This window comes from Saimiri boliviensis, chromosome 5, assembly GCF_048565385.1.
Source record: "Saimiri boliviensis isolate mSaiBol1 chromosome 5, mSaiBol1.pri, whole genome shotgun sequence".
Classification (NCBI taxonomy): domain Eukaryota; kingdom Metazoa; phylum Chordata; class Mammalia; order Primates; family Cebidae; genus Saimiri; species Saimiri boliviensis.
The window spans coordinates 121,802,192-121,827,324 of record NC_133453.1 but is presented as its reverse complement, the minus strand read 5'-3'; the positions used below and the strand labels follow the sequence as shown (position 1 = coordinate 121,827,324).

The 25,133-nt window shown below is 37.7% G+C and overlaps 1 protein-coding gene across 1 annotated transcript in view; it reads left to right on the top strand.

Annotated features, from left to right (window-relative positions):
• Positions 1-25,133, top strand: part of ACTR3 (actin related protein 3) — a 78,461-nt gene that overhangs the window by 7,285 nt on the left and 46,043 nt on the right. Inside the window, exons 2-3 of the mRNA XM_039479851.2 lie at positions 17,815-17,870; positions 22,019-22,143. Of these exons, the coding sequence (XP_039335785.1) occupies positions 17,815-17,870; positions 22,019-22,143 (181 nt within the window). The remainder of the gene's footprint in view (positions 1-17,814; positions 17,871-22,018; positions 22,144-25,133) is intronic.

Genomic DNA, 25,133 nt, shown 5'->3' with positions numbered 1-25,133 from the left:
GTTCTGGTTTTATAACTTTATATGGGCCTTTATATCAGAAAACAACATAACTTACATAATTGATTAATACTAGAGCAAAAAAATGTGTAGTTTTTCTAAAGGCCGATTTTGCAGAATTTTAATAATTTTGTTTCAGAATTTTCAAAATTCTTTTCAAACTGTTGATTTAAATTCAAGTCATTCTTACATACTCCTTGCAACCAGGAAATGAATAGCTTGACTTTGTATAGCCAGATGTATTTTTTTTTTTTTTTTTTGAGACAGTCTCGCTCTGTCGTCCAGGCTAGAGTGCAATGGCGTGATCTTGGCTCAGTGAAGCCTTCCTCTCCTGGGTTCAGGCTGTTCTCCTGCCTCAGCCTCCTGAGTAACTGGTACCCGCCACGAGGCCCGGCTAATTTTTGTATTTTTATTAGAGACGGTGTTTTACCATGTTGGCCACAGGCTGATCTCAACTCCTGAGCTCAAGTGATCTGCCTGTCTTGGTCAAATGTGTTCTTTTAGCCTTCCTTCTGGTCTTCTCCCCAGTCCTAAACATACCTAAGAGAAATACGCATCTGTTCGGATACTCAACATTCCATCTTTTTTCCCCACCTAAGGACACTACCTAAACATTTTATTTTTAAACATTTTGTCCTTGCTTTAAAACAGGCGTCCCCAAACTTTTTACACAGGGGTCCAGTTCACTGTTCCTCAGACCGTTGGAGGGCCGTCACATACTGTGCTCCTCTCACTGACCACCAATGAAAGAGGTGCCCCTTCCTGAAGTGCGGCGGGGGGCCGGATAAATGGCCTCAGGGGGCCGCATGCGGCCCGTGGGCCGTAGTTTGGGGACACCTGCTTTAAGACATCTTGCCAGGGACACCTGCTTTAAGACATCTTGCCAGGTCGGGCGTGTTGGCTCAAGCCTGTAATCCCAGCACTTTGGGAGGCCAAGGCGGGTGGATCACAAGGTCAAGAGATCGAGACCATCCTGGTCAACATGGTGAAACCCCATCTATACTAAAAATACAAAAAAAATTAGCTGGGCATGGTGGCGCGTACCTGTAATCCCAGCTACTCAGGAGGCTGAGACAGGAGAATTGCGTGAACCCAGGAAGTGGAGGTTGCGGTGAGGCGAGATCGCGCCACTGCACTCCAGCCTGGGTAACAAGAGCGAAACTCTATCTCAAAAAAAAAAAAAAAAAAAAAAAAAAAAGACATCTTGCCATTTGTGAAAATGCAATACTCTTGGGAAGGGTGTCTATGTTTTTCAGTATTTAGTGTAAAGGAGAATTTACAGTGAGGAGGAGGATAAAAGTTCTAGAAAGAGAATTAGGGTGCAAAAGACCTTGCAGTTTAGGGTTGGCTTAATCTACTGTAAACATGTAAACCATGTTTTTAGTATTGGTCTATGACAGGACTCAAGTATTTACTTAGTTATAGAGATTATTTTAATTAAATCTAATGTACTTTTCTTCTGCTATAAGCATTTTAAAAATTCAGTTACTCAAGGATACAAATACAGCATTTAATGTGTATTTGTGAGACTTGCTTCAGTGAATTAAGGGAAGTGCCTAATGACTCACACAGAATTATGGAGCTGAAAAGAGATTTTGCAAGATAATTTAATCCAGTCTTCATTTACAAATGAAACAGAGGCTCGGAGTTGAGAAATATCTTTTGGGAGTGATCCTAATTATTGATAGTATTGTTGAATTCTCTTAAATTTTCTTGTGAGTTCACATTTATATGTTACAGTAGTTGAAATTAATTAATTGGAATTACATATTGTATTTTATTTATAGTCAAAGTAGTTTTGGTTGAGGCGTGCATCAGAATTCTTCAGTGTTTTGTTGTAATGCAGAGGCATACTGTGTGGCATACAGGAGAAACTAGTTTTATGTTCCCCAATGTAATGTTTGAAACCAAGTCTAGAAATTTTTTTTTTTTTTTAAGTTGTACTCTATAGTTGCTGGGACAGATGACTTTCATAAAACGAATGTTCTTTTTTAAAAAAATTCTTTATGGTTTCAGAGATTTATATCTGGATTTTAGTTATTAAAGATGTATTAAATGGGATATGTACCAATCAGCCATTTCAAGGCCATTTACAAATTTTGTTTTTGATATTAGTAATTACCTTTTCAGCAGCCTTTTGAGGTAGTTACTATTACATACGTAACTCCCATTTCAAAGATGAGGAAACTGAGGATATAGTTAAGTAGTAGATCTAGAATTTTAGCCCTAGGGTAGTCTCATTCCAGAGCTCACTGCTCTACTCTTCCCTAATTGAGATATATCCAAGGAGAGTGGTCGAATTGTTAGTCCAGTAGAGTGTTCATCTTATGCATACTTAAACCAAAAGCTACTAATTTTTAGTACAAATATAAAACATATAGGGAGGTCTTAGTGACCAGTTCACTGAGTTGATTAACCTGTAACACATTAAAGTGAAATATGAATTTATATATTGCTTATTTGAGTATTGCGAGGACTAATAATTGCTGATAAATTCAGGATAGCTCAGTTAAGGAAATGATGCCTAATTACATGTATCTTTAAAATGAAGGCATACATATTTCTGAAGCTGCAATTTGAAAATGAATAAGCTCTACTGATGCATTACTTACTGTAATTATTTACTCACTGTGCATTGTGTGCTCATTAATGACTGCACAAAACACATAAATGAAAGTCAAAAAAATAGAAGAACTTAAGAAAGTAATCAAGTACTTATTTCAATCTCAGTTCTATGCTGAACGCTATGGTAAATTCAGGAAAACTTAAGGCATAATTTTATACTTGAGGTTTACAGTTTAGTGCCAATGATGAAACTAATATGTGAAATAATTATAGTTTATTAGTATTGTTGCAGGAGATTAATAAGGGCTCTAGTATTTGGAGGATGATTTATGAAGAAGCTGAACTTGATCAGATTCTTGGAAAAGCATAAGTAGGATAAAACTCCATAATGGTGGGGATTATTTCATTTTTGTTCATTATCTATTCAGGTGATAGCCTCCTGCATGGTATTTAATAATGCCCTGTAAATATTTTACTGATGAAAGGAAGTCGTGAAGGAGTTTCAAAGTATTTGGGGGATGGGTCAGTTGGGAAATTGCTCTACCTGGAATTCAGATATTTCTACTGGGAGCTGTGGGATAGCAAGTAGTTTATTTACTCATCTTGCCTTATTTCAGAAGGATTTTAAATGTTGAATTTTATTTGATAGTAGTAGATTATGTAAATCATTAAGCAGAAGGGTGATAAAAGCTAAATTTATCCAGTATTAGTCTGGGTCTAGTGTTTTATTTTATTCTATTTTAAACAGCTTTATTGAGTTATAATTCATATACCATAAAGTTTACTCTCTTAAAGTGTGTAATTGAGTAGTTCTTAGCATTGTCACAAGGTTGTGCAACCATTTCCAGTAAATTTTAATACCTGGATACCGTTTATTGGCCAATTTTAGAACATTTTCATGGCCCCAAAAAACCCCACACCCAGTAGCAGTCATTCTCCGTTACCACTGTCCTCAACCATTGGCAAACACTAATTTACTTTGTCTGTTTTTTGAGATGGAGTCTTGCTCCATCGTCCGGGCTGGAGGGCAGTGGTGCAGTATTGGCTCACCGCAACCTCTGCCTCCCAGCTTCAAGCGATTCTCCTACCTCAGCCTGCTGAGCAGCTGGGACTACAGGTGCGTGCCACCACACCCAGCTAGTTTTTGTACTTTTAGTAGAGACAGAGTTTCACCATTTTGGCTCGGTGGGTCTGAAACTCCTGACCTTGTAATCCACCCGCCTTGGCCTCCCGACGTGCTGGGATTACAGGTGTGAGCCACCGCCCCCGGCCTACTTTCTGCCTTTATGAATTTGCCTAATTTGGTCATTTCATGTAAATGGAATCATAAAATTTGTGGCTTTTTGTGACTGATTTCTTTCATGAAGCATGTACTGACTGCTTTAATTGTTGTCTTCAGTGGTGATAGCTGGACCTGCGGCAAAGGGATTGGGAAAACATTGTTGAGGATCTTTGAAAGCAAAATTAAAGGAATGGGTAAAGGGATAAAGGAAAGCCTATGGATAAAGGAAAATCATCTTGGGAAGGAAATGTTTACTGAATACTTAGTGAGTTCTGTTCACTGTTATGTCCTTAATATGACAACCTCATGAATTTAGTTTTATTCCCTATGCATTAGGTGTAGTCTATGATCTCAGGATCACAGGCTAGTAAATGGTGGAACAGGCATTCACTCATGTCTTTTTTATATCAAGCTTCATGTTTTTTTCTCCTCACTAATGGAAAGGAGTTAAGATTTTAAGGTTTAGGAGAATGTTTCTGTTGATACACAGAGTAGGAGTCCAGGTTCTTCCCCTCAAGAGTCCATCAGTATTTTTGTGTCAGGTTAAACATTGACTTGCGTGTAGTGATAAAACGTTGGAGGGAATTGGAAAAGTTTTTTAAACCATTGCTGTTTGTCTTTATAGCTAATATTGTCTTACTCTACTTGACACATTTCTCTGTGCATTAGTCACTGTGTTCTTGTTTTAAAAGTTTCTGGCCGGGTGTGGTGGATAATGCCTGTAATCTCAGCATTTTGGGAGGTCTAGGCGGGCGGATCACCTGGGGTCGGAATTTCGAGACTAGCTTGACCAACATGGAGAAGCCTCGTCTCTACTAAAAAATACAAAATTAGCTGGGTGTTGTGGTGCTTGCCTGTAATCCCAGCTACTCTGGAGGCTGAGGCAGGAGAATTGATCGAACCCGCAGGCAGAGGTTGCAGTGGGCTGAGATCACGCCATTGCACTCCAGCATTGGCAGGAAGAACCAAACTCTGTCTCCAAAAAAAAAAAAAAAAAAGTTTTAAAGCATCAAATTACCTTTTTGAGCTTTGGTATTGTATGAAGAAAACTGGCTAAGCTGAGAATTGAGATACAAGGGGTATAGGCATTGAGATCAATTTGTAAACCTCTATTTTCATTTGGATTTATTTGGTAATCATGTCTTACATAATTTCTATAAGATGTGCTTTATTTTTATAATATGGTTAGGGTGTAAGCAAGTCATTCATACTAGGATAGAATTATTTGAACTTCAGTGGTTGTCAGTATGAAGGTTTTGGAAAGAGTTGTGCTAGGTCATTAAAGTCTCTTCTATCCTTAAATTTTGGGGTTTTATATTCATTTTATTACATCATTTCATTTGTTGAAATATTGAAAGTCAAAACTTGTTCCATATATAGAGCACAGGCAGAGTAGATTTAGCATCATTTAGGAGCCCTAGAATTTTCGAAATTGTAATGGAACATTGGCCTCAAAGAGACCACTATGTTAGCCCCTAACAAGAGAGTATGATTGTACATGCTTTTCATGTACAAGCATTTGAAATTTGTAAACTTAAAAATAATATGTAAGGCAAGGGATATTATTACTTTTACAATACAGGCATAAGTTGTTTTACTACTGAAAAAGATTCTGTTAATGGATTTCTTTTTGATAAGTAACATCAATAATATAACGGATACCTCTATTTATTAGAATTATTACCTGTGAACATTTTATCATACTTTATCTTTCTTGTTTTAAGGCACAAAAGAGCGTTATTGATGACTATCCCCAAATCCACTTCCCCTTTCCTCAGAGGCAATTACTGTTGGGCCAGATTCACCTTTTTTTTTTTTTTTTTTTTTTTTTTTTTTAATATATAAATCATCTTTCTTTTGCTATTGATTTCTGCCAGTCTGGCCTCCCCTCTCACCTAGCCTTCTTATATTTTTACTACTATTCTTCTAGTCACCAAGGTTTTGTTAGCTTCAAAAGTGCTTTTCAATTCTTTTCTTTACATTCCTTTCTCTAAGCAAGTCATTTTCCAAGTCCCATACTACCTCCCTTTCCCAGCCAAAATCAGCATAGTAGAGTTTTTTTCACTGCTGCCATAGTAAGAGCTTTTCTGTATATTTAACTTGCTTCTCTAGGTCACAAAGAAACATTTTTGGTTTAGTTTTTAAAAATTTTTTTGGAGACAGTCTCATTCGTCACCCAGGCTGGAGTGCAGTGGCATGATCTTGGCTCACTGCAACCTCTGTCTGCCGGGTTCAAGTGATTCCTGAGTAGCTGAAATTACAGGCGTCTACCACCACACCTGGCTAATTTTTGCATTTTTAGTAGAGATGGGGTTTTGCCATGTTGGTCAGACTGGTCTCAGACTCTGACCTTAGGTGATCTGCCTGCCTTGGCCTCCCAAAGTGCTGGGATTGCAGATATGAGCCACTGCTCCTGCCCACAATGTAGTGTTTTGATATAAGTAAACCTTGTGTCATGAGTCTTACAATCAAGCTAATTAATATATTTGTTACATGACATAGTTACCTTTTTCATGTGATAACACTTAAGATCTCCTTTAGGCAAATTTCAAGCGTAAAATACTATATATTAATTATTAACTGTAGTTACTATGCTGTAACCTAGATCTCTAGTACATACTCATCTTATAATGAAGTTTGCACACATTGATTAACATCTCCAATTCCTTCATCTCCCAATACCTGGCAACCAGCATTCTACTCTTATACTTCAAGTTCTATTTTAGATCCCCATGTACGAGTATAATATTTTCTTTATCTTTGATTGTCAGTAGTTCCACTTTGTGCCTAAGTGTGGTTTCCTTTAGATTTATTCTTCTTGGGTGACCTTGAGCCTCTTAAATCTCTAAATTTCTGTCTTTCACTAAGTGGCAAAAAGTTTAGCCACTATTTCTTTTTGTTTGTTTGTTTTTGAGACTGAGTCTTGCTCTGTCACCCAGGCTGGAGTCCAGTGGCATGATCATGGCCCACTGCAACCTCTGTCTCACAGGTCCAAGCAATTCTTGTGCCTCAGCTTCCGGAGTAGCTGGGATTACAGGCATGCACCACCATGCCTGGCTAATTTTTATATTTTTAGTAAAGATGGGGTTTTGCCGTGTTGGCCAGGCCGGTCTTGAACTCCTGGCCTCAAGTGATCTGCCTGTGTCAGCCTTCCAAAATGCTGGGATTATAGGCATGAGCCACCTCATCTGGCTTGTCACTATTTCTTTTAAAAAAGAATTTTACTATACTTTCTTCTCCTTCTGGGACTTTAGTTGGTCATCTTTTTGATATTCTCCTTGATAAGTCCCTGAATCTCTATTCTTTTCTCTTTCTCTGTTTTTTCCCCCCATTTTCAGAATGGATAATTTCTACTGCTCTGTCTTTATTTTAGTTTCTCTGGTGATATTTCCTGTATTAATCAATTACAGGTCTGTGTTAATATTCATTGTTGATTCCAGGTCATTATCTGATAATTCCAACATTCGGGTCATCTTAGAATTGCCTTCCGTTAAGTGTCTTCTTCTGGGAGAATGGGTTACATTCTCCTGGTTCTTCCTCTGTGAAGTAATTTTGGTTTGTATGAATATAGCACTCTTGTTTATTCATTCTCTTGTTAAACATTTGTTTTGCTTCCAGTTTTGGGTCTTTATGAACTATTCTGTTGTGAACATATGTGTACACATTTGTATGGATAACTGTTCTGATTGTTCTTGAGTAGGTTCTACCTAGAGGTAGAATTGCTGGGTCAGATGCTAAGTGAATGTTAAATTGTTTTTCTAAGTGGCTATATCATTTTGCATTCTAACTAGTAATGTTTTTGTTGTTGTTGTTGTTGTTATACAACCCTCCCTCTAACTAGTAATGTTTGCAAGCACCTCAGTGCACTTTTAATTTACATTTTAAAAATCCCATGGAATTGAATGTCTTTTCATTTAATAGCCATTTCTATTTTTCTAAGAATGGTTCGTGTCTTTTGCCTTTCCTTCTTCTGTTTCTTCCCTTCCTCCTCCTTCCCTCCCTTGTCATTAACATTTGGGTACCCTTTATATGTTCCAGAAGTTCTCTCTTGTCTCTTAGTGTAGATTATTTTTCTCTGTTACTCATTTTTCTTTTGCAAATGAACTTTGGTTACGTTTTTGTAAATTTTAATTTTTATATAGTTGAAATAACCTTTTTTAGTATATGGATTTTAAGTTATAGTTAGAAAGATTCCTGTACTCCCGAGTTGTAAACGATATCACATTTTCTTTTAAAACATTTGATACAGATTTATTCTGCTTAACATGTTCAGTAGGTATCCAGTATTAATTTGTTTCTGGTAACTGCCGAGGTGGGTGGATCACCAGGTCAGGAGTTAAAGACCAGCTTGGCCAACATGGTGACACCCTGTCTTTACTAAAAATACAAAAATTAGCCTGGTGTGGTGGCAGGTGCTTGTAGTCCCAGCTACTTGGGAGACTGAGGCAGGAGAATCGATTGAACCCAGAAGGCAGAGGTTGTAGTGACCTGAGATCACGACACTGCACTCCAGTCTGGGCAACAGAGCAAGACTCTGTCTCAAAAAAAAAAAACAAAAAAAAAATTGTGGCAAAATACATGTAAAGTTTACTAGTTAGCCATTTCTAAGTGTGCAGTTCAGTGGCATAAAGTACATTCACATTATTGTGTAACTGTTACCATCCTGCATTATCTAGAACTTTTTTATCTTCCCAAACTGAAACTGTGTCCATTAAACAATAACTCCCCATTTTCTCCGCACATGTGAATTCTCAGGCAAATTCCATTCTACTTCCTGTCTTTATGAATTTGACTTTTCTAGGTACCTCCTGTAAGTGAAATTGGTATAATAGTTGTTGTTTTGTAATTCGTTTATTCTACTTGGCATAACGTTTTCAAGGTTCATATTGTAGCATGTATCATAATGTGTTTCCTTTTTAAGGCTGAATAATATTCCATTGGAAGTATATATCATATTTTGTTTATCCATTCACATGTTGATGGATGCTTGGGTTGCTTCCACCTTTTGCCTATTGCAGGTATTGCTGCTGTGAACATGCATGTACAAATGCCTGTTCAAGTCCCTGCTTTCAGTTCTTTTGGGTATATACTCGGAAGTAGAATTGTTGGCTCATGTAATTACTGTATTTAATTTTTGGATGAACTATTGTATAGTTTCCCACAGCACTGAACCTTTTTTTAAAAAAAATTTTTTACTTAAAAAAAATTTTTTTTAGACGGAGTTTCACTCTTGTTACCCAGGCTGGAGTGCAATGGCGCGATCTCGGCTCACCACAACCTCTGCCTCCTGGGTTCAAGCAATTCTACTGCCTCAGCCTCCTGCGTAGCTGGGATTACAGGCATGCATCACCATGTCCAGCTAATTTTTTGTATTTTTAGTAGAGACGGGGTTTCACCATGTTGACCAGGATGGTCTCGATCTCTTGACCTCGTGATCCACCCACCTCGGCCTCCCAAAGTGCTGGGATTACAGGCTTGAGCCACCGCGCCCGGCAAACTAGATTTTTTTTTTTTTTTTTTTTTGAGACAGAGTTTCGCTCTTGTTACCCAGGCTGGAGTGCAATGGCGTGATCTCGGCTCACCGCAACTTCCACCTCCTGGGTTCAGGCAATTCTCCTGCTTCAGCCTCCTGAGTAGCTGGGATTACAGGCACACGCCACCATGCCCAGCTAATTTTTTGTATTTTTAGTGGAGACGGGGTTTCACCATGTTGACCAGGTTGGTCTCGATCTCTCGACCTTGTGATCCACCCACCTCGGCCTCCCAAAGTGCTGGGATTACAGGCTTGAGCCACCACATCCGGCAGCACTGCACCATTTTAAACTCTCACCAGCATTGCACAAGGGTTTCAGTTTCTTTACATCAGCAACATTTGTTATTTATTTATTTATTTTTTTCTGTGATAGCCATCCTAATGGGTGTGATGTGGTATTTCATTCTGATTTTGATTTGCATTTTCTTAATTATTAGTGAGGTTGAACATCTTTTCACGTGTTTATTGGCCATTTGTCTTTTTCGTTGGAGAAATTTCTATACAAGTTCTTTGCTCATTTTTCAGTTGGGCTTTTTTTTGTTGTTGAGATGGAGTTTCATTTTTGTTGCCCAGTCTGGGGTGCAATGGCATAGGCGTAATCTTGGCTCACCGCAACCTCCGCCTCCTGAGTTCAAGCAATTATCCTGCCTCAGCCTCCCGAGTAACTGGGATTACAGGCCTGCCGCCACCATGCCTGGCTAATTTTGTTAGTTAGTAGAGATGGGGCTTCTCCATGTTGGTCAGGCTGGTCTTGAACTCCAAACCTCAGGTGATCTACCCTCCTTGGCCTCCCAAAATGCTGAGATTACAGGCGTGAGCCACCGTACCTGGCCAGTTGGGCTTTGTTTTTGATTGTTGTGTTGTTCTTTATTCTGGATATTAATCTCTTACAGATAGTGATTTACAGATATTTTCTCTCATTCTGTGGATTGCCTTTGCACTGTGTTGATAGTATCCTTTGATACACAAACGTTTTTAATTTTTTTTTTTTTGAGACAGAGTTTCGCTCTTGTTATCCAGGCTGAAGTGCAATGACGCGGTTTCGGCTCACCGCAACCTCCACCTCCTGGGTTCAGGCAATTCTCCTGCCTCAGCCTCCTGAGTAGCTGGGATTACAGGCATGTGCCACCACGCCCAGCTAATTTTTTTGTATTTTTAGTAGAGACGGGGTTTCACCATGTTGACCAGGATGGTCTCGATCTCTTGACCTCGTGATCCACCTGCCTCGGCCTCCCAAAGTGCTGGGATTACAGGCTTGAGCCACCGTGCCCGGCAAAAGTTTTTGATTTTGATGAAGTTTTTTCTTTTGTTGCTTGTGCTTTTGGTGTCATAGCCAAGAGATCATAGCCAAATTTAGTATCTTGAAGCTTTTCACCCTATCTTTTATAGTTTTAACTCTTTTGTTTAGGTCTGTGATCCACTTTGAGTTAACTTGTGTATGGTATAAAGTAAAGGTACAACTTTATTCTTTTGCATGTGGATATCCAGTTTTCCAGTACCGTTTGTTCAAAAGACTGTCCTTTCTTCATCTTAGTAGTTACGGCATCCTTGTTAAAAATCATTTAATTATATATGTGAGAGTTTATTTCTGGACTTCTTATTCCATTAGTACTTATACCACTACCATAATGTTTTGGTCACTATTGCTTTGTAGTAACTTTTAAAATGAGCAAGTTTGAGATCTCCAACTTTTTTTTTTTTTCAAGATTATTTTGGCTATTCAGGGTCCTTTCAGATCTATATGAAGTTTAGGATGGATTTTTGTCTTTCTGCAAAAATGTTATTAAGATTTTGATGAGAGTTGTGTGAATCTGTGGATCAATTTGGGTAAAAAGCTTTCAGATGTGAAAGTTTGTCCCAAGTCTGAATTCTCTACTGACTGCTGCTTTCCAAATGGCAAGTTTAAGACAAATTGAAGCCATTTAAACCTATTTTTAAAGCTCATTAGGAGGGAATGAGATCAGATTGTTTAATAGCTGTCCAAAAAAGAGTTTCTGCTAAAAGTAACTTAGAATAGGAGAGAAGTTGCCTTTTTGAATGACTTTTTCATTTATTTTTTTATTTTTAGTTTTTGTTTTTATTTTTATTTATTTATTTTTTTTAACCTCTTTTTTTTTTTTTTTGAGACAGAGTTTTGCTCTTGTTACCCAGGCTGGAGTGCAATGGCATGATCTCAGCTCACCGCAACCTCCGCCTCCTGGGTTCAGGCAATTCTTCTGCCTCAGCCTCCTGAGTAGCTGGGATTACAGGCACGCGCCACCATGCCCAGCTAATTTTTTGTATTTTTAGTAGAGATGGGGTTTCACCATGTTGACCAGGATGGTCTCGATCTTTGACCTTGTGATCCACCCGCCTCGGCCTCCCAAAGTGCTGGGATTACAGGCATGAGCCACCGCGCCCGGCCTATTTTTTAATTTTTTTAATTGTAATTTTATAATAATTTTTTAAAAGACAGAGTCTTGCTCTGTTGCCCAGACTGGAGTGCAGGGGGTCAGTCATAGCTACTTCATGGCTCAGGTTTTCCTCCCAGCCTCCCAAATAGCTAGGACTGCAGGTGTGAGCTGCTGTGTTCAGTTGATTTATTTTTTGTAGAGTTGTGGGGAATCTCGATTTGTTGCCCAGGCAGGTGTTCACCTCCTGACCTCAAGTGAACTTCCTGCCTTGGCCTCCCAAAACATTGGGACTACAGTTGCGAGCCATCACGCCCAGTTCATAAATGGCCTTTTTGAATATCCAGGAAAATTTTACAGAAAATTGCAAGGGTTGTGGAAAAATTAATTATACCAATCGGATTTATAAATTCAAAGCAAAAATTTATTTTGGAAAACTAAGTTTAAAATTGGGTTGCTGGCTGGGTGTGGTAGCTCGTGCCTATAAACGCAGCATGTGGGGAGGATGAGGCAGGCAGATCACCTGAGGTCGGGAGTTTGAGACCAGCCTGACCAACACAGAGAAACCCTGTCTCTACTAAAAATACAAAATTAGCTGAGTGTGGTGGTACATGCATGCCTGTAATCCCAGCTATTTAAGAGGCTGAGGCAGGAGATCTCTTGAACCCAAGTGGTGGAGGTTGAGGTGAGCCGAGATCAGGCCATTGCACTCCAGGCTGGGGAACAAGAGTGAAACTTCTTCTCCAACAAAGCAAAAAACAACAAAAAATGTGGGTTTCTGTGATACTTGGTCAGTATCCTCAAGAACATTATTCTTTAGAGAGCAACAAATGTGTATATTTGTAGAGAAATCCTTAATATGAAAATCATTTGAAATCTTTTCTATTATTACAAAACAATTTGAACTTTGTGTCAGTGAAAAACAAGAGCCTTGAATTTAAAGATAGTGATTACATCCTTAAATTACAGTTTAAAAAGTTCATATGTCAAATGCCAATTAATTGTTAGATAGCAGTTTTTTAAGTGAGAGAAATAGAGAAATTCTTCTGCCGTCTACTTGTACAAAATTTCTCCTTTATTGTGACTATCGAGAATTTTGAGAGTTCATAAAAATATCTTAAGGATAATATGTAGTTATTTCAATTGTAAAACTCAATAGAATTGGTAGGTTAATGGAGGCTAGTTTACATTTGAAAAGCTTTTATTTTGAAGTTTTTTTTTTTTTTTTTTTTTTTTGAGACGGAGTTTCGCTCTTGTTACGCAGGCTGGAGTGCAATGGCGCGATCTCGGCTCACCGCAACCTCCGCCTCCTGGGTTCAGGCAATTCTCCTGCCTCAGCCTCCTGAGTAGCTGGGATTACAGGCACGCACCACCATGCCCAGCTAATTTCTTGTATTTTTAGTAGAGACGGTTTCACCATCTTGACCAGGATGGTCTCGATCTCTTGACCTCGTGATCCACCCGCCTCGGCCTCCTAAAGTGCTGGGATTACAGGCTTGAGCCACCGCGCCCTGCCCTATTTTGAAGTTTTAAACAAATTTAATATTTAATATACTTTACATTTTTTTCTTATAAATTTAAATGAAGTTTGTAAGCAAAACTAATACAGCTGTATCCAGATCCCCTCCAGTTTACTTGAATGTGCTATTCTAATATTACTGTACTTTATGTGTGTTGATTTGAAAATGTTGTGAATATACTGTGTCCCAGTGTATCCTTTTGACTCAATTAATCATTTCCTTCATGTTTTTCTAGACTCAACTTTGTTGAGAGCTACTCTTTTTCCCCCCAGGACTCCTCCTGTCCTTGCTTAAATGTTTCTCAACTCATATATGAACGTTATAACATTTTTGTATGAGCATTAAAAAGTTTTTTTTTGTCTGAGATTTCTACAGTTCCATTCTGATTTTTAAAATTTTTGCAATGTATTTTCTGTACGCTTATTCTCTGAACTTTGACTTGTGATTTTTAAAAAAAATTTTCCAATCTTAATTATTAAAGTTTGCTGATAGTTTATGCCTAGTGGTTTTAAAGAGTGATGTTTTTTGTCATTCAGTACTTTGCTTTCTGGTAGAGAAAATGTGGCTTTTTGAAGGTTGAGCCCTCAAACCTTTTTTAAAGTTTAGGAGATTATTTTTATAGATTGTATCCTTTATCACATTTTGCTTTTTTGTTTGTTTGTTTGTTTTGAGCCAGGAACCAAATTAGTTTTTAGAGTCTAAGCAGCTTCTAAAGTTATCTGTGATAGTTTCCCTCATATTTCTTAAGAATTGGTGAAAATATTGTTGTCTTTGATTATTATCAAATGCTGTAATTTAGCAGTCAGCATAACTTATATAGACAGACTTTACATGATTTTGTTCTTTTGAGATATTTAAAATTTAAATCTAAGGTAGTAGAACATTAGTTACTGCTTCCAAAATATAGTAGATTATTTTGGTGTGGCATTTAAAATACATTAGAAGTGATTAAATAAATTATGGTATATCCATACAGTTGGATACTATATGCATTTTTATATTTTGGGAAGAGCATATTTGTTTTTATTATGTCCATTTGTTGTTTTGCATTAGGTTCATTCGATCCTTTCAGTGTTTATTATGAAAGTAATTCATTGATGAATATGCTCAGCCTAGGAAACTTGATTTTGGCCAGGAATGGGGTCTTGGTCAGTTTGGTAAGCTGGTTAAATGAATGTTTCTTAAGGGAATTTCTACTGTAATGTGGTTTGTACTTCAAATATTACAGTGATATTTAGGAGATGATATTTACATACATAAAAATAATTTATAGGCTTGCGGTTGGAATAAAGAATAATTGAAAGAAAGGATGCATGATAGTTAAAATGATCAGGAAAGACTTCCTGGAGGAGTTTCAAGTTGTGATAAAAGCTTTTATTTTGAGAGGGTGCGCTGTGAGCGTAGATAATATGTGAGGGGGGAATGGACAAGGCATACTGGGAAAAAAATAATAGTAGATGTAGTATGCTTAGAGCTGGGGTTATGTAAAAAGTGATAGCAGATGCTTATAAAAAATTGGAAATGATTATGGAGAACTTTAATATTCAGCTAAAGGAATCAAAGAATGTTATGATTGTTCATGTGGATGGGCCTTTAGGAATTTTTGAATTAGGTTGTTTGAAAATGGGAAATACATACTTGGTCTTCAACCCTGTTTTTAGACAAAGAACTCCTAAAATTCTTAGGAACTCCAAAGTGATGTCTGTTAGAGTGCTAATGGGATGACCGTTGGGTGGCCGCCCCTAGGTAACTTTAATATGGGGCTGATCACTTGAAAGACCAAGGAATGATAAGTGGGTTGGGACTTCTAACCCCACCACAGGGGCTGAAGGTTAAGTTGATCACCAGTGGCCTGTTGTTTAATCAGTCATGTCTGTGCACTGAAGCCTCTATAGAAACCCTAACACCCAGCTGGTGTCCACTGCAGAACTGATTGCTTTTTTTGTTGTTGGGAGAAACCCTCCACACATTCGGTCACAGAAGTCTTCTGTGTTGATTGTTGTGGTGGTGGTGTGAAAGCCTAGAAAAAAACAATTTGAGCATTGGTTTTTTTTTTTTTTTTTTTGAGTTGGAGTTTCGCTCTTGTTACCCAGGCTGGAGTGCAATGGCGCGATCTCGGCTCACCGCAACCTCCGCCGCCTGGGCTCAGGCAATTCTCCTGCCTCAGCCTCCTGAGTAGCTGGGATTATAGGCACGTGCCACCATGCCCAGCTAATTTTTTGTATTTTTAATAGAGACGGGGTTTTACCATGTTGACCAGGTTGGTCTCGCTCTCTCGACCTTGTGATCCACCCACCTCGGCCTCCCAAAGTGCTGGGATTACAGGCGTGAGCCATCGCGCCCGGCCCGAGCATTGGTTTTTTAGGTATATTATTCTGTTGTTCTTTGTAGGAGTTCTAGAATTGAAAATACTGTTTGTCCTGTTTTAGGGTATTGTTGGGTATAGCAACTTGAATTGCGATGGTGACAAATAAGAAAAAAAGTAGCGAGATTAATATGTGGAATCAGACCAAGGAATAGTTAGGTCTGTCAATAATTCTTTCACTGAATATTGGTCAGATAGTAGCAGGCTTTTAGGTAGAGTGTTTTGGTTCAGCAGTTTTAGATTGCCTTGTATTAAAAAAGTTTTTATTTTGGTGTGGTATACTAGTCAGTTTCATTTGTCCACTGGTGAAATGTTAAACTATACCAGATGGGAAGGAGAGCATCTAATGTAGCAGGAGCAGCGTTAATAGTGGCTTGGTGGCAGGAAATGGGTTGGAGTGTTGAGAAATTGTCAGCTGTTTTTATGGTTAGGGAGTTTAATGTGGTGTCATGGCAGCTAGGACAGATTGACAGAGGCCAAATAACAAAGGGACTTTTTGGCATACCTTTCAAGGAATATATATTTTTAAAATGTGGATAGTGGGGAATTTTCGAAGAGGTTAGTCTGTTTTTTTTTTGTTGTTATTGTTTTGAGACGATGTCTTGCATTATCACCCAGGCTGGAGTACAGTGGCATGATCTTGGCTCACTGAAATCTCTGTCTCCCAGGTTCAAGCAATTTTTCTGCCTCACCTTCCAGAGTAGCTGGGATTGCAGGCATCTGTTGCCACACCCAGCCAATTTTTATATTTTTAGTAGGGATGGCGTTTTACCATGTTGGCCAGGCTGATCTCGAACTCCTGACCTGATGTGATCCTCCCTGCTCATCCTTGGCACACTCAGTTCTTGAACTTGATTTGGAGGCTAAAACATTCACCAAAGAAATTATTATTATTATTTTTTGGAGACAGGGTCTCACTCTATTGCCCTGGCTGGGTGCGGTGGCGTGATCTTGGTTCACTGCAACCTCTGACTCTTAAGTGCAAGCGATTCTCCTGCCTCAACCTCCCAAGTAGCTGGAATTACAGGTGCCCATCAACACGCCTGGCTAATTTTGTATTTTTAGTAGAGATGGGGTTTCACCATGTTGGTCAGGCTGGTAACCTTGACCTCAAGTGATCTACTTCCCTTGGCCTCCCAAAGTGCTAGTATTACAGGTGTGAGTTACCACGCCCGGCCATGAGTAGACTTATATTTCCAATTTAATCTTAGAAAAAAAGATTCTGCAGATAATTAGAGTTCAAGAATGTCATAGCAGTTACCTGTCTGCTATTTACCAGTGAGTTTGAATATGGAATAATATAAAATGTTACATTCTCTTTAAAGCCTGCTTGTAGTTAATAGCTTTTCCCACATAGCCAAAAAGTGTCTACCTATCTCCTAAGTAGCCCCTCCATACTGCTTGTCAGAGCTCAGCTTTTATAATTGCTAATCTTTATGTTGTTATTATTATAAGAACATAGGCCGAATCTACTATGACAAAGCGTTAAATATTAAATTTATTTTTGAATAGTAATTAATTTGAATCATATGAAATGATGTACAATGAAAAATCTTCCTCTTATTTCTGTTTATTACCTCCCAGTTCCCTTTTTTTGGAGACAACTAAAATTACTGATTTCTAGTATAGTCTTCTAGGGATATTTTGTGCCTATACAAAATACAAAATATTTTGTTTTTACTCCTCCCCATTTTATGCTATTATACCATACTTGATACATTGTTCTGTATCTTTGTTCAATTAGTAATAATTTTGGAAATTGTTTCATTCACTATAGTAAGAGCTTTCTCAGTCTCTTTTTTGTAGCTGCATATAGTATTCCATAATATAAACTTAGCATATTTCATTAGTATCCAGTTTCATTGATTTTTAGGTTATTTCCAGTCTTTTGCTGTTAGAAGCAAGATTGTAGCTAATGACGTTGGTTGCATATTATTTCACATATATTCCTGAAGGATCAATTTATTGAAGTGGAATTTCTATTCAAAAGCTCTGGGCACTTATAATTTTGATACGATTGTGAAAGTAGGGGTTAAATGAAGTGAAACTAAGAATTTGGTGTATTGTTTACCTACAACAGAAATTCTGAGAAAGAAATTTATAATTGCTAAACTATAAATTTATAGTTTTTGAAATCTTTATAAAATTATTTTGTTTTGCAGGTATACAAAACTAGGATATGCTGGAAATACAGAACCACAGTTTATCATCCCTTCCTGTAAGTATTTTAAGCCACAAATGAGCTTATTTAAAAAGCTGTCCTTCCCTAATAATTTAAGTAAAAGAAGTAATCAGTTCTGACATCCCATACAATTTAATCCTTTAAAAACATGGTTTGCCAAGTTCTAAGTGTGTCCTCATTTTCGTACCTCTGACCATTCATTTCAGCCTTCTGTTTAGCTCCCTATTTGCCATGTCTGCCAAATATCTCTTTTTAAAGCAAAAAAGAAACGAGCTGATACTGAAACAGTACCTAGTTTTTGGGGGGATATTGCAGTTAACAGTGTGTGGATGTAACTAATTATGAACTGGTCCATTCCTCATCATATGCTTATGAAGACTGTCGTTTGCTTTGTGGATATGACTACTGTTTGCAGGGCCTGTATCTGTTGATGTCCCCACTGAATGCCCATGTTTCAAAATAAGGATGGAAGGATAGTATCTCACCTTTAGAGATGTTGACCTCAGCTGTTTTCTAATATCCTATAACTATATTGTTGTATATCATGTCTTCAGAGTGTTTTTGTTTTATCCTGTTTTTGTTAATCTTGCTTAAGCTGACCATTAACTGTCTTTCAGTAGTTTTTAAAAAAATTCTGGATTCTGGGAGGCTGAGGTGGGCGGATCACGAGGTCAAGAGATCGAGACCATCCTGGTCAACATGGTGAAACCCCGTCTCTACTAAAATTAAAAAAAATTAGCTGGGCATCGTGGTGCATGCCTGTAATTCCAGCTACTCAGGAGGCTGAGGCAGGAGAATTGCCTGAACCCAGGAGGCGGAGGTTGTGGTGAGCCGAGATCGCGCCATTGCACTCCAGCCTGGGTAACGAGCGAAACTCCGTCTCAAAAAAAAAAAAAAAAAAAAATTCTGATATTTGGATTGTTATTAGTGCTCTTGTTTGTTAGGATAGATCAAGCGTCCCCAAACTTTTTATACAGGGGGCCAGTTCACTGTCCCTCAGACCATTGGAGGGCCGCCACATACTGTGCTCCTCTCACTGACCACCAATGAAAGAGGTGCCCCTTCCTGAAGTGTGGCGGGGGGCTGGATAAATGGCCTCAGGGGGCCGCATTCGGCCAGCGGGCCATAGTTTGGGGACGCCTGGGATAGATTGTATGTCTGTTCCTTAATGAACATACTTTTATACTTTTGACTTCCGAACAGTTCACTTTTTTTTGTATGTAATGTAGTAACACTTCTGATCTATTTGTCTTACAGCCAGAATAAAATGTTCGCATACCAAATGACAAACCTTTTGAGCCATTACTTGATGGGTCTGACTCCTAGACATTTTAATTTTGAGAGTGTCACTAATTTTTCACAGTCATAGTGATGTGACTGAATTCTTTGTATTGTTATTCATTTATGAAAAGAAAATGGGAAAATGAATATGTAGCAAGTAATAAAAGCAGTGTATGTTTCAGAATAAATGAAGTTGAGAATAAGATAGGAATTGTTAGGCTTTGCCAAAAACTACAGATCTTTAGTATCACTTGAGCACTCATTGGACACAAGAGGTCAACTGTTTTGTCATTTGTATAGTAAGAACAAGATTAAGTGTGTGGCATTGAAGAATTACACTGTCAAAATTGCATCTAAAAGGGGAAATGTTTTTAGGGTTTTTATCCACTCCTCATTTTTTTTTTTTTTTTTTTTTTTTGAGATGGAGTTTCGCTCTTGTTACCCAAGCTGGAGTGCAATGGCGCGATCTCGGCTCACCGCAACCTCCGCCTCCTGGGTTTAGGCAATTCTCCTGCCTCAGCCTCCTGAGTAGCTGGGATTACAGGAACGCGCCACCATGCCCAGCTCATTTTTTGTATCTTTAGTAGAGACCGGGTTTCACCACGTTGACCAGGATGGTCTCGATCTCTTGACCTCGTGATCCACCTGCCTCGGCCTCCCAAAGTGCTGGGATTACAGGCTTGAGCCACTGCGCCCGGCATTACTCTTCATTTTCTAGAAACAAACTTATTTGATTTTTGCATTTCTCATATTTTGGTAGACTTTTCTAGGAATCGATCATGTAAGAACTTAGGCTATTACCTAAATCTAATGCTTTTTTAAAACTCAGAATGGATTTTAGGTGATACTCATGAAAAAGCTCATTCATGTGAGTCTAGTGGCCTTTATTATTACTTTCTAAATATTTTATTCATGTATATTTATTGTCTGCTGAACTGAGGAACAGGCTTGCTTTTCTTTACAGTTTTTTCCACATATCAACAATACGTTGATTGTTTTTTATCTGTTAGGAATTCGGTGATACAGGTTGGCTTTATTGCTGACTAACGTAGAGGTACTTCTGTGGGCTAGTTCTTGACTTAGTGGTATTTCAGTTTAGTGTTAGACCATTGCGTATGTACTTATTAGTTTCTTTAAGCTAGTGTAACAAAGTACCAAAAACTGGTTGGCTGAAAACAGCAGACACTTAAAATTTTGGAGTCGATAAGTCTATATCAGCAGGATCATGCTCTTGCTGGTGGCTCTAGGAGAGACCTCTCTTCCTGTCTTCTAGATTCTGATGTTTCCTCAGGATCCTTGGCTGGTAGATGCATCACTCCAGTCACCTGGCTGTCCTTTTGCTGTACATCTTTATCTCTTCATCCTTCTGTGTGTTTGTGTTCAAATTTTCCCTTTCTATAAGGACACTAGTCGTACTGGATTAGGGGCCACCTTGATAACCTCATTTTAGCTGAGAAGACCCTGTTTCCATACGTGGTTACATCCTGAGGTACTGGGGGTTAGGACTCCAAAGTATCTTTTTGGGGGTTCAAAATTCAACCTGTAACAATGCTGATGGTATCATCTCTTAACTTTTAGTCTTTTCTGTATAATCTTTTGTTATGATTATTTCAGGAGACTACTGAAGTTATTTCTGCAAAAATTGGTTTTGCTTATGTTCTTATATGGCTGTGTTAACTTTTTGTTGGAGGCCTATATAATCTTGAACTTTTGAACCACTGGCTCTCATCACCGTTGAATACATTTTTTATTTCATCTCTCTGCCAAAATATGAAGTCTTTGCTTTTTTTTCATGTCCTATGAGTAGTTACAGTATGTTAAAAATGCATTTGCCTATTGTAAGAAGGTTTTTGATTTTTGGGTTTTTTTTTTTCTCACTCACCCAGTTTTAATGCTGCAGGTACAGTGTTTATAATTAGCAGATAGAAACATAGCCACCATCTTTTACTGATGGGTATCAATATTTGATCTGGAAAGCCTATGAGTATGGTTCAAGGTTTTTTTCATATACATTTATATATATATTTAGGATATTTATAATGAGCCACCTGGATGTCTATGTACATCATAAGTAAATTGCTAGAGAGAATTTCTAGCATTTAGAAGGACTAGATGTTGGATTTAGAATTTTTTTCTTCCAGTTATTTTCTGCACACTTTCTTAAGCATATAACTGTTACTAAATGAAAATAACGGTTGAATGCCAGATTAAGGGCATTCATACAGTTATTTTGAATGAAGAACTGATCTTGAAGGATTCAGACATTTATAACTTAATTTAAAAATACCTAACAAGTTTTAGCTTTGAAACTGTATGCTGGATTTCTGAAATTATTTAAGGATATTGTTGTGGGTGTTACCTAAATCAATTGAGATTTCCTTTTGTGTATGTAGTTTAACAAATACGTATTACAATTAAGTTACTAGACCACAATAGTACTTGCTGTTACTAGACCCAATCAGTGTTACTAGACCCTCTACTAGGGTAGAGACATATGGAAAGTCTTAAAAAATTCTCTTGAATTTTTTTTTTTCTCATTTGTTAGTGTTTTTCAGTTTTTTCTTTCCAGTTGTTCATCAAGCATATGTGGAGTTGGTGGGACTACAGTTTTACTCAGAATCAAAAGAGAATTTATATAATTTTAAAAATATATATTTGGAACATTCACACAGCTGTTTTTTGGCTTTTTGCATTTGAGGCCTTGTCTCTGAGTGGAAACTGCGGTTTCGTGTAATGAATTTTGTCACTGGTTTTTTAGGACTTTTGTGAATTAGTTTGACAATTTAAATATGCTAGGTCATGTTTTACTTTGTAGAACTTTGTAATGGAAGAAGTGTAAGGTAAAAGTTTGTCTTATTTGAAGAAAATGAATTGTTTGACACGTCTAAATAACTATTTTAAAGGTATTGCTATTAAGGAGTCGGCAAAAGTGGGTGATCAAGCTCAAAGGAGGGTGATGAAAGGTGTTGATGACCTAGACTTCTTCATTGGTGATGAAGCAATAGAAAAACCTACATATGCAACAAAGGTATGTTTTTTTTGATTTGTATAAATAACGCTTTCAAAAATTAGTTTGTTCAGTGCTTATGCCTTCTGGAATTCACTCTATAATAGGCCTTATTAATATCCTTAAACCTCTTCTCGGTAGAAATTTCTTTTTCCTTGTGGCACCCTTCCCTGTTGCTGTAATTTTGCTTTTTTTTTTTTTTTTAAGTAATCCCTAAGAAAATTTTAGCCCTTTCAAAATAGCAGTATTTATTTTTCCACATCCCCTGCATCTCAGCGCCCTCAATAAACTTAGCTTTCCCTTACTTCCGCATTGCTACTCCTGCAAATATTTTCTTCCCGTCTTTATTCAAACCTATACCATTTTTCTCTGTTTGAAGTTCATACTATCTGGAAGTGCTATTCTCTTTCCCGTTTTTCTCTTCCCCTTTTTCTTTTCTGCCCTTTTCCCTCCCTCTTTTAATTGAAGTATAAGTATGTAAGTGTTAATTATACAGTTTGAATAATTTTATTACTGTAATCATAACAGGTAAAGATACAGATCAAATCTAGTAACCCCGAAGCTTTCCTTGTGCTGTTCACATAGTCACCACTCCAACTGCACCAAAAAAAAAAATGCTATTCTGACCTTTATCGTCTTATTTTTTGACATTGACTTTGTCTGATTTGCACAATATCTTCCTTTGTACTTCTTCCCTTCTCATAATTTATTCATTTATGAACAACTACCATGTGTAAAATACTTTGCCAAGTGTCGAGAGTAAAATGGTGTATAAGAAAAATAATTTCCCTGACTTCATGGCTATTATAATGTGGTGGAAAGGAAGACATTGAAGAAATAATTACAAGTGTGATAAGGGTTAGAGAAAGGGAGACACACAGAGAGTGCTCTGGGTATGTATCACAGGAGTAGCTAACCTAGTGTAGGGATTCAGGAAAGTCCTCGAGGAGTAAATCTTTAAGCTGAGTCTTGAAGAATAAAATAGCAGTTAGCTGGTGAGGTGGGCAGGCTGAGTTGTTTTAGATGGAGAAGCCGATACATGAAAAGGCTTTGCAGTGTGAGGGGGACTAGAAGTGCATGACAGATATGCCTGAAGCCTGGAGAATGAGGCGGAAAGAAGTGCAGAGGCTGGATAGGTAGGCCAGGAAAGAGCACCGGAAATGTTAGACCATGTTAAAGAATTTGAACACTTTCCCATAGGCAACATTAATGGGAATACCTAGAGGAATAATTTTTGAGCTTAAAGTACAAATATTGGAATCTACCTGTTGGAACTTGAATACTGGCTATACTAATTTCTAACTTTGTGATATCATTCAGTGACTTTTTGAGTTTTGATTTCTTTGTCTGTAAAATTGAAGTATTGTTAGTACTTGAGGATTTTTTTCTTTTCTTTTTTTTAAGACAGAGTCTCTGTCATCCAGGCTAGAGTTCAGTGACATGAATATGATTCACGACAGCCTTGATGTCCGAGGCTCAAGTGATCCTCCCACCTCAGCCTCCAAGTAGCTTTGGTAGAAACGGGGTTTCATCATGTTGCCCAGGCTATTCTTAAACTCCTGGGCTCAACCGATTTGTCCACTTTGGCCTGCCAAAGTGCTAGAATTATAGACCTGAGTCACCATGCCTGGCCCAGGATTGTTTAACGCTTAAGGAGATGTGTATAAAGAAATTGTTATACTCTAGTACTTTGAACATAATAATTACTCAATATATGTTGGCCATTTTTACTTAGAAAAGATTACTCAGGCCACATGGACAATGAAGAGAAATTATTTGGGTAAGGTAAGCATGATTCTGGGAAAACCAGATAATTGACTATTGCAATAGTCTCGGCAAGAGATATTAGTGACTTGGACTGTAGTGATGGCAGTGGGGTTAGAGAGAAATGGAAATTGTGTATGTGCATTCACACACGCAGCTATTTAACTTTTGCTGTGGAAAACTTCATATGAAGAAAAAGGGAAAAGAATATAATGAACCCCCATGTGCCCATTACACAACTTCGGCGGTTATCAATCTATGGACAATCTCATTTTGTCTATAATCTTCCTATCCCAACCTTCAATTATTTTAAAGTAAATTGTACATATTATTTCACTTACAAATACTTCCCTCTTAAATATGAAGACTTTTAGAAAAGATAAATATGACACCTTAATTTAGTATGCAGGTTTGTAATACTGTCTGATACCTAGTCATTGCTTACATTTCTCTGATTATTTACTATATTGGTCATTCTTTTGAATAGACATTAAAATGTGGTCTACTCACTGGGTTTAGTTGGTAATTCTCTTATGTCTCTTTTTATCTATAGGTTCTTTTTCCTGTGTGTATGTTTCTTTTCTTTTTTGTTCTTGCCATTTATTTATGGAAATAAAACTTGGATGTCTTGTAAGATTTTCTATATTCTAGGGATTCTGATTATTACATCCTTATTGGGTCATTTAACAGGGTACCCTATTTTCTGTATTTACTTTTTTTGTTATAAGTGGTAGTTAAATAGAAGTCTGATTAGATTTCTATGAGGTTTTTGTTTGTTTTGACAAGGAAAAAAAGTGGATAATTAGAGTAACAGGGTGTGATTAATGGGATATTGGTGATAAACTAGGCATATCAGTCAAGGGTGATTCCCAGTTCCTAATAGTCTGTTTATCCCTTATCTGCTGAGATTGAGAATGTTAAAGGAGAAACTTACAAAAATTATTTTATTTTTTTTGAGACAGGGTCTCACTTTGTCACTCAGGCTGCAGTGCAGTAGCACAATCACAGCTTACTGCAGCCTTGAACTCCGAGACTCAAGTGATTCTCACACCTCAGCCTCCTGAGTAGCTAGGATCACAGGCATGCACCACCATACCTGGCTAATTTATTTTATTTTTTGTTTTTATTTTTTTTTTTGAGCTGGAGTCTTGCTCTATCTCCCGGCTGGAATGCAGTGGCATGATCTCACCTCACTGCAACCTCCGCCTACTGGGTTTAAGCAATTTTCCTGCCTCAGCCTCCTGAGT